Source organism: Apium graveolens, chromosome 11 (assembly GCF_009905375.1).
Source record: "Apium graveolens cultivar Ventura chromosome 11, ASM990537v1, whole genome shotgun sequence".
Taxonomy (NCBI): Eukaryota; Viridiplantae; Streptophyta; class Magnoliopsida; order Apiales; family Apiaceae; genus Apium; species Apium graveolens.
This window is the reverse complement of record NC_133657.1, coordinates 168,793,781-168,803,587: the sequence shown is the minus strand read 5'-3', so window position 1 is coordinate 168,803,587 and position 9,807 is coordinate 168,793,781. Positions and strand designations below refer to the sequence as shown.

Below are 9,807 nucleotides of genomic sequence, written 5' to 3'. Positions count from 1 at the left end.
CCAGTTGCTCCTTGATTCTTTTGAAAGCCTCTTCACATTCCGACGTCCATACAAAGTCTTTCCCAGCTAATTTAATCGCCTTGAAAAACTCCTTGCATCTATCAGACAACTTGGAAACAAATCGATTTAACACGGCGATTCTCCCAGTCAAACTCTGCACCTGTTTCACATTGGTGGGTGACTTCATATCCAATAATGCCTTGATCTTTGCGGGGTTGGCCTCAATTCCCCTGTGGTTGACAATGAACCCGAGAAACTTGTCCGACTCCACGCCGAACACACATTTTTGCGGATTTAATTTCATACGAAACCTCCTCAGAATATTAAACATCTCCATCAGGTTCTTGATGTGGTCACTCGTCACCTCATATTTCACCAGCATATCGTCCACATACACTTCCATAGTTCTCCCGATTTGATCTTTGAACATCATGTTTACCAACCGCTGGTAGGTTGCGCCAGCATTAATCAAATCAAACGGCATTCCTATGTAACAGTATAACCCCTTGTCCGTAATAAATGATGTATGTTCTTGATCGGGGCCATACATCAGAATTTGATTGTAACCAAAGTATGCATCCATAAAACTCAACAACGCATGCCCCGCCATCGCGTCAACCAACTGATCGATTCTTGGCAGCGGGAAGCTATCCTTTGGACAGGCCTTATTGAGATCCGTGAAATCCACACATGTCCTCCACTTCCCATTCGGTTTCTTCACCAGTACTGGATTTGCAAGCCATTCGGGGTAGAACGATTCTTTGATCAACCCCACCTCCAACAACCGGTCTACTTCTTCTTTTAATGCTATCGCCCTTTCTCCACTTACTGGGCGGCGTTTCTGACGTATGCCCTTGCAATTCGGGAGGATATTCAAACGGTGACACATTACTCCCGGGTCGATTCCTATCATATCTGAATGACTCCATGCGAAGACATCAAGATTTGTAATTAGAAAGCGGGTAAGACTTCCTCTCATCTCATCATCCAACTGAGATCCCACTTTCAAAACCTTGCTCGGGTCATTTTTATCAACTGGAATAGATATTGTGTCTTCGGCCGGTCCCGTTTTTTCGGTGGGCATAGGGATCCTGGGATCCAAATCAAAATCAAAGTCTCGGGGGTCTTCGACTTCCACTTTTTCATCTGAGGGCGCGTCCTCGTTTGGAGGAGCATCAACCTCAATTTCATTCAAGGGTGCGTCCTTATTTTGAGGAGCATCCACCTTGAGGTTATTCCCGAGACCTTGCAAAATCTCACTTCTTCCTTCCAACTTTTCCCCGTTAACCTCTTTCTGTATGATTGCCTCGATATGGTTTACCACCACTTCCTCTACGCTACGGATCCTCGAAATACGCCCCCGCGTCAAAAAAGAATTACCAGAGACATTGGTTTCTTCCATCCCGGGGCTTTCAACGAAATAGTGGGCATGAACCTCTCCACTTGGTTTGACATGAATATCTTCTGCATCCTCAAATGGGAGACCTTTCCCTTCATACCTTCTTCTACGAGATTCCTTGACAGCCTTATGATAGCAGTTGCGTGACTCATACTGCCAACCCCGTTTAGCGTTGGGAACTTTATCATCAGGTGGTGTATCGAGGTTATCACCCTGAATGCTCGCAACCAAGGTCTGCCGACTAGCACATTGTGCGCGGAATCCTGATCTAGCACCTTGAAATCTATCATTGGGGTAACCGACAAGGCCCCTTCCCCGAGTGTGACGGGAATCCTGACAGAACCCATGACTCTCACTGCTTCCCCAGTAAAGCCATAGACGTGCGCATCTTCGAAATACATGTCACTATCTGGAAAACCCAGCTTTTTGTAGGTGCTATAGTACAAGATGTTTGTAGAACTCCCATTATCCAAGAAGACTCGATGTACGTTCATCGCCCCAATGAGCATGGTAATTACCAGCGCATCGTTGTGGGGATGATGCACCCACCTAGATTCTTTTTCCTTGAACGTAATATCAGCGGACTCCCCCTTAAAGACCTTCGGGGGTCTATCTTCCAAGCTGTGGATGTTGGTGAGCGGTGGATATCGCGCTTCTCTCGCGTTTTTCTCCAGTGCTCGATTACTATCACCAACAAAAGGGTGTCCTCCAAAAATTGCCCTGATACTGCCAGCCCTCTGAAACTTGACCTCTGCCGTTTTTTCGACATCCTCCGCCCGCGGGGTCAGTTTTTCATCCTTACCTTTGTCGTCAAGTCCCCTGCGTCGTTTCACCTTGTCAATCCATTCTCCTAGGTATCCTGCCTTGATTAATTCCTCAATCTCATCCCGTAAGTGGCGACACTCATGGGTGTCATGGCCAGTAGACTCATGGTAGTCACAATACTTCTTCTTATCTCTGCTCTGCCATGAAGTTAAATGGTCGGGCTTCTTGAAGATTCCTCTATCCTTATTTACCTCGAAGATATGATCAATGGACGCCGCCAGCGGTGTATAATTGCTAACTCTTCTCTCGTAATTCGATGGTGGGCTCCATTCTCTCCGCGAGCTCACAGTATTTACCCTGTTAGGGCTTCTGGCGTTTCGCCGATAATCTGGGCTCAAGGATCTGTCCCTTCTCTTGGATCGCCACTTGGAGTTATGGGTATTGTCATTCTTTTTTGTTTCTGTAAGCGACTGCTCGATCGCTTTGAACGACTCCGCCTGCGCAAGCACATCAGCTAGCGACACTGGGTCCTTCCCTTGCAGGTGCTTCCAGAAATCCGTCCCCACACGCAACCCAGCTATAAGCAATATTTTCAATGTTTCATCAGTGGCACCCCTCACCAAAGTAGATTTTGCATTAAACCTCTTGAAATACGAAGTCAAACTTTCTCCTTCCTTTTGTTTCACATTAGCCAGCGTGGTAACAGGTGGTGTATACTTCACCGCGGCTTGGAATTGTGTCAAAAACAAAGTTTTCATCTGTTCCCAGGATGAAATCACACCCGGACCAAGTTTTTGGAACCACTGCTGAGCGCCCTCTCTAAAAGTAGCTGCCAGGAGACGGCATCGAGCCAAATCAGGTACTTGATATACATCCATTTCAATGTTAAAATGCCCCAAGAACTCCACAGGATCAGAGTTCCCGTGGAAACGCAAGTCATTGGTTGTGTTCCTGTATCCCGCGGGCAATTGCGCCTCCCTCACAACAGCAGCAAAAGGAGAAGGAGCTTGCGCAGTCGTCGTTACTCTTCCTCCCTCAAGATGGTTGAGCAACCTCTTGAGGTCGTTCACATTAAACGTCCCTACCCCAGGAATGGTTTGAACGTTAGGCTGTTGGGGTTGCTCTGCGACTTGCTGAAATTCCCCTTGATTACCCCCCGGGTGTGGCGGAGGATCTCGCCGCCCCTCGCCCTGAGGCTGCAGCGGTGGCATGTTACCATTTTGGTCTTGTATATTTTCCCGTACGCGAGGTTCATCTTGACCGCGTTGCGGAATTTCATCATTGTTCTGCATTCTTACTTGAATTCGCCCGCCGTCCTGGTCATGAGGACGCGCCCCAAACCCATTACCAATAACGCTGTGGGAAGCTACGGGAATAATGGCGGGGGCTTCTCCAGCGGAATGTGCTCCACCTCTCCTACCATTGTAAGGGACTCTTCCGTATTGATACCCCATTCTTCCTCGTCCATTCCTATGATATCCCCGGTAGTGATTCCCGGGCCTTCCTCGCGGAGGGGCACGCTCGTGCTTGCGGTGCTGCACCCCGTCATCCCTTTGGAATGCGGGGGGCACACGCGTCGTATCACGGAGCCTCACTTCTCCGGCGTTTCCTTCCTTTTGCCATTCTACCAGCAACATCGTCAAATCGTCGTCCTCCAACCTTATGTCAAGCCTCCTTTTCAAGGCTGAAAGATCCCTTCCTCCCTCGTCTTGGTTTTGAGCGTTCTCCGCACGACGACGCTCGTCCATCGTACGCCCGGACCTATGCGGGTGTGACACTACCTGGTTGCCCAGGCGAGGCCTTTCTCTGCCTTCAGTGTCCTCATCCGCAAGCTTCACAATAGGTTCTACATCATCAGAATACTGCAAACGCCGTGGAGTGATTCGCGGGTTATCCCCGCTCCCCTGGGTATCTCCCTCAACTACAGGGGCTTTCCCCAAGGCATGACCATGACGGGGGAAACGACGACCTCTCCTCGTCTTTCGGCGCTCCACCGTGTTCAGTCTTGAGTTAAAACTGTTAAGAGTATCCCCCATGCGATACAATTGCCCCAATATATCAGCGTTGCTGATGAGAACTGGAGGTGTCCCCCCCACATCTGGAGCCCTCGGTGGATCCGCCATGTTTCTGGGAACGTAAGGTTCGTGGCGAGTATAGTGCCCCCCGCCTTCTCCTTCAGACCTGCTGTCACTTCCATCATAAGAACTTCCATCACGATTGTAAGACATCTTTTCCTCCTAAGATTGCGACCTTAATTAGCACCCTTCCTTCTAGCGCCAATTTGTTGACGGAGGAATTTGGTAACAACAAAGATTGAGGTTTCTCGCCGGAACTAAGATCTGTGACGGTGGTTCTTTGCCGGAAACTTAAGTGGTGTGTGGTTGATTGTGGTTGTTTTAAGCTGAGATTGATCAGAGTAAGTGGTGGCTCCCTTTTCAGCTCTCAACTTCTTACCCTCTCAATGTGCCTACGTACCCTTTATATAGGGATCAAGCCTGACGTAGTTCTCGTAGAACAGGAAGTCTAATGAATTTAGACTTCAGACTCCTAAGCCCAGTAGAAGCCCATCCAATATCCATCTTCCGCTAGCTTTAGGAATGTCCAACTATGAGGCCCAACCGCAAAGGCCCAAGGCTCGTCCGTAATCGTAGGACTTCACAGATAGTGCATCTCCCTGCGCAAGGATAACACTCCGCTACAGCTATCTCCCTTGATTTACGAACGCAGGTATAGCCACGGTTCACCCCAAATGTCAGACGCGTCCCTGTCCCCCGAATGAGGATAACCCACCAGATAGCAGGACAGGTGATCCCAAGCTCTTGGGTGCAAAGTGCAGGATGACTCCAAAGTTCTCCAACGAGGACACCCGTTGAATACAAGAACAGAGCTCCCAAAGCACACACCAAAGTAAACCCCACATCCCCAACGAGGACATCCGTTGAATACAGGAGGAGGCCTTCAATCATCAGGCATACCCCTGGAGGCCTTCAAGCTTTTCACGGACATCCCCCTCCTTGACCGTCTCAAGGAAGGAATTCTTCAAAGAGTACCTGCAACAAATACATTAGTAAAAATAATCCTCCATTGCTCCTCTCCATGCAAGCTTTTTCCTGAATTCAACATCAAAAGTATATAGATCAAACATAGGACGCGTCCTAACCAATTGGGCGCGTCCTAACCTCCACAAATCCAACCCTGCTTTAATCGTTCCTTATAACATGTAAAGTCACAGGACATGTCCTAGAATATAGGGCGCGTCCTTAACCTTATTAGACTTGCACCGTCTCCTCTAAACCATCATGCACAACATTTCACTTTCAACGACACATCCTTGCTAAAGTAGGCGCGTCCTAGAGCGTCCATCACCATAAGATTTTATCTGCCAAGCACTTTCATAAACATTGACGCGTCCATAACGCCTGGGCGCGTCCTTCCTTGACCATGCACTCTCCCCGCCTCGTAACATATCCCTTCTCAAGTAGGCGCGTCCTGTAGGCTTGGACGCGTCCTAACTCCCACAACGCAATGCCGAGTCTGACTGTAACTAGCCCGTATTTGACCCGAGTCAATTTAATGCCAAATTTTGGATATAACAGAGTACATTAACATGACTTGGGAAATAAAATACTCCAGCAGTTTAGTACAGCAGCAAGCCCAAGCCAGCAACAAACAAAACAATGAAGCCTCACAAGTCACAACATACTACTATATGTATATAAATGTATATTGGAATATGAGATGGTTAAGTTGTAAGGTGTTGATAAAAAAGGATACAGGGCATTTATACAAGGGCACACAGTACAATATGAAAATTAGTTGAGGTCCCTGACCATCTAATTTCTGCAGCATCACTGCATTTACCTGGGTACTTGGCATTGTCTAAATACATGTGCCCACCAACTTAACTTCAATTCTTGATTATCTCCCTTCTGCATTCTTAAGTGTGCTACAAGCCACTACAGCTCAAACACAACTTTTTTTTAACATAAAACAAAAATGAAGCAGGTTTTATTTTAGTAGTTAGAACTACCATACTATTAATAATACTAAACACTAACCTTACTTATAAATTTATTAACCTTCTTGTTTACTCTTTTATTATATAACAAAACCCATGAAGAATCACTATATACACATTTATCATGTATTACTATCAATTCTACACCCCGTCCTAATCTTTTATCTTGTTTAATTTTTAGTGGTCCAATTTACCAAAATTTAACCAAATATTACGCATATACTATAAAATCATATCATTAGAAAGTTTATTTATTCAACTTTAATACTTTTCCAATTTTCTAAATTATAAAAAGAAGATGCGTAAATGTTAAACAAAGTTCGGTAAATTTGACCGTAAAAATTAAACAAGACAAAAGATTTGGGACGGAAGGAGTATTATACAGTATATCTGTTCTGTTGGTTAGAATACACCATAATATTTTCTAAAAACAGATATGCTCAAAACCCTAGTTGCAAAAGACAGCACTGCCTTGTGATGTGCCATTTCAACTATTTAGGAGAACCTGTGGGCTTTACATAACTTGTACTCTTTCCCTATAAATCTCACCTCTGACCACCTTGTATTCCACAGACCATTTCTAAACTTGTAAACATGCAGAAATATTCAAGTTATTTGAAGCAAATCAGTTGTTTAATTTGCCTACTCAGTGTTCTTGGAGACCTGCAAGTGAGCAACGGTCAAGCACTTGTTCCTGCATTATTCATATTTGGTGACTCTGTTGTTGATGTGGGGAACAACAATGAAATTTACACTATTATAAAATCAAACTTTCCACCTTATGGAAGAGATTTTATCAGTCACACACCGACTGGGAGGTTCTGTAATGGAAAGCTTGCCACCGATTTCACTGGTACGTTTCACAAACATTCATATATTTATACCATGTTCTTGTCATGAATGTCTAATACTCTAATGTGAATTGTCAATTTTTCTGATCAGCTGAAAACCTGGGCTTTACTACGTACCCACCTGCGTATTTGAGCAAGCAAGCTAGAGGGAAAAATCTCTTACTTGGAGCGAACTTTGCCTCCGGTTCTTCTGGTTACTATGAAAATACAGCTAAATTATATGTAAGCAAAAACACACTTTGTAGGTAAACAGGCCATGTTACACTAAAACTAGCTACAAGTAACCAGTCACTCACAACTACTGAAATTCTCAGTCACAGTACTATAAATCACAAGTCTTGGTAGTACAATTTACCCGTTTGTAGTTTCCACTTTCCAGGCTAGATTTTCCGTTCAAAAACATATGTTTATGTTGCTCTTTGTCAATTACACGGTGATGATTTTATCCTAGAAAAATGTAGTTTAAGCATTTTTTGATGCATGTGCAGCACACAATTCCATTGAGCAAGCAGGTGATGTATTACAAGGATTACCAGACCAAATTAGTTAGGATTGCCGGGATTTCTAATGCCACATCAATAATATCCGGTTCGATCCACCTACTTAGCTCTGGTGCTAGTGACTTTGTGCAGAACTACTATGTCAATCCAACCCTTTACAAGAACTATACACCTGATCAGTTTTCGGACATCCTTATGCAATACTATGCTACTGTTGTGCAGGTACTTTCATCTTTGCATATTTGTTTACACCAAAAGTTCTAATGCAATTGCATAGAATTTTAAAATACACTAACATGCAATTTTAGAGGTTCTTCATCACATACACATACTTGTCTATTAATGTAGTTTGCTAATTGTTCAGCAACTATACAGTCTGGGAGCAAGGAAAATCGGCGTCACAACACTGCCGCCACTAGGATGCCTACCAGCATCTATCACACTCTTTGGGGATGGTAGTAACCAGTGTTTACCCAATATGAATGCTGTGGCACTATCATTTAACAACAAACTAAATATGACATCCCTGAGGTTGCAGAACAAGCTGACTGGCCTCAATCTTGTTATCTTAGATATCTACCAGTCACTCTATGATCTTGTGACTAAACCAGCTGATTTTGGTATGTCTAAAAGTGATTCTTCTTAGAATTTTTAGGTTTATATGGAAGTAAACATAAACAAAACTATATTGCAGGGTTCTCTGAGGCAAGAAGAGCATGTTGTGGAACTGGATTGCTGGAAACATCAATATTATGCAATGCTAAATCAGTGGGAACATGTGCAAATGCATCACAATATGTGTTTTGGGACGGATTTCATCCTTCTGAAGCTGCAAACAAGATTTTAGCCGATAACTTGCTTGCCAGTGGCATTGCACTTATCGGTTAGCTTTCGCCTTTGTTGTAATATTTATATTTTTTGTACTACGTACCCAAGTATAGTATCTTTGTTCTATAAGTCTATGTTGGTTGGTAGAACTATTGTGATCTCTTTGTTGAATAATGACGGTGAATCATATTCAGTAGATTTTGAGCAGTTCGTAGCTTGTAATTTGTGCTATTATCATATGGTCAAATATGGCGGTTAAATATGGCCATTGTATCAGTTTCTATGCAGCTTGAAAGTTTTCCTGTCACTGCCAAGTGCTAATCTACGATCATGTAAATTAGTAATTACCTGCTTTTAGTATATGCACAATTCTCTTCTAACGCTCATTCGGTTAAATTTTGTGTAAACAAAATGAAATTCTTACTATTTATATTACTATAAACTAAGACCTTGCAAAATGTGTTTGTATCCGAAGAACGGAAACAAGATTCGATCCGAGATCCGAATCATATAATTCGATAATTATCCGAAAATAAAATTAAATTGATCCGAAAATTAGCTGATCCTAAAAGTTAACCGAAATACTAGATTCGATTATAAATTGGAACCGAACAAAATTGAATCATATATTATTTGAACCGAATATGATCCGAAATAAGCAAAATTCATACTTGAAGTATTTTATGTTCGTGATAATATAACTATTTAATCATAATTGTAAAAGTAAATTATATTATATTAAAACTACTATATTTAATAAAACAATATTTTTTTAAGTATCACAAAATAAAAAAATAAATAAGTTATGATCCGAAAATATTCGAACCGTATTTAATCCAAACCAAAATTTGTCCGTTTTTATCCGAATTTCATCCAATTTTGATCCAAATTAGACCCAAACCGAATCACATCCGATCGATCCGAATAGCCTGCAGTTATATCATAATCCGAAAGTGAAATTGATCCGAAATCGATCCGGTTATATGATTTGCCGGTATAAGTCCATTCTCAGTTTCACTGTATAAAACATGCTCATTCTTCCTCCATACTTGTATTCTTCACAAACCTTCACCGAAAATTTGCACTCTACTATTTCTTAACTACAAATTCTTTCCACCTTTGATCTGGTTTGCATGTTTTCATTCCACTCAATACCCATACATCTCTCTATCCATATTATCTAAGCTGACAACCAATATTTACCAGGTCGATGGGCTTGAAACAAAACTATGTATTTCCAAACATTATACCAGTTCTTACCTGTCGTTCTATTAACAGTAAAACATTAAGATCATTCAAGCAGAAATTCGCATGCACACATGTTATATATACACACATGTATAGAGGAAAACCTACTTTGCCATACATGTCTGAAGATATGCAGCTGTATTGAGACACTTAAGTACAACCCAATTGTTGGGTGATGGTTCTCCCACAATCCTGTAC

The 9,807-nt window shown here is 42.8% G+C and overlaps 1 protein-coding gene across 1 annotated transcript; it reads left to right on the top strand.

The window, feature by feature from the left end:
• The first annotated feature begins 6,651 nt into the window (after nucleotides 1-6,651).
• LOC141697921 (GDSL esterase/lipase At5g22810-like) lies at nucleotides 6,652-8,667 on the top strand. The gene is made up of 5 exons (XM_074502484.1): nucleotides 6,652-7,035; nucleotides 7,125-7,255; nucleotides 7,522-7,755; nucleotides 7,898-8,153; nucleotides 8,228-8,667. Exons 1-5 carry the CDS (start codon nucleotides 6,777-6,779, stop codon nucleotides 8,419-8,421), a joined length of 1,074 nt encoding a protein of 357 aa, XP_074358585.1. The 5' UTR covers nucleotides 6,652-6,776; the 3' UTR covers nucleotides 8,422-8,667.
• The last annotated feature ends 1,140 nt before the right edge of the window (nucleotides 8,668-9,807 follow it).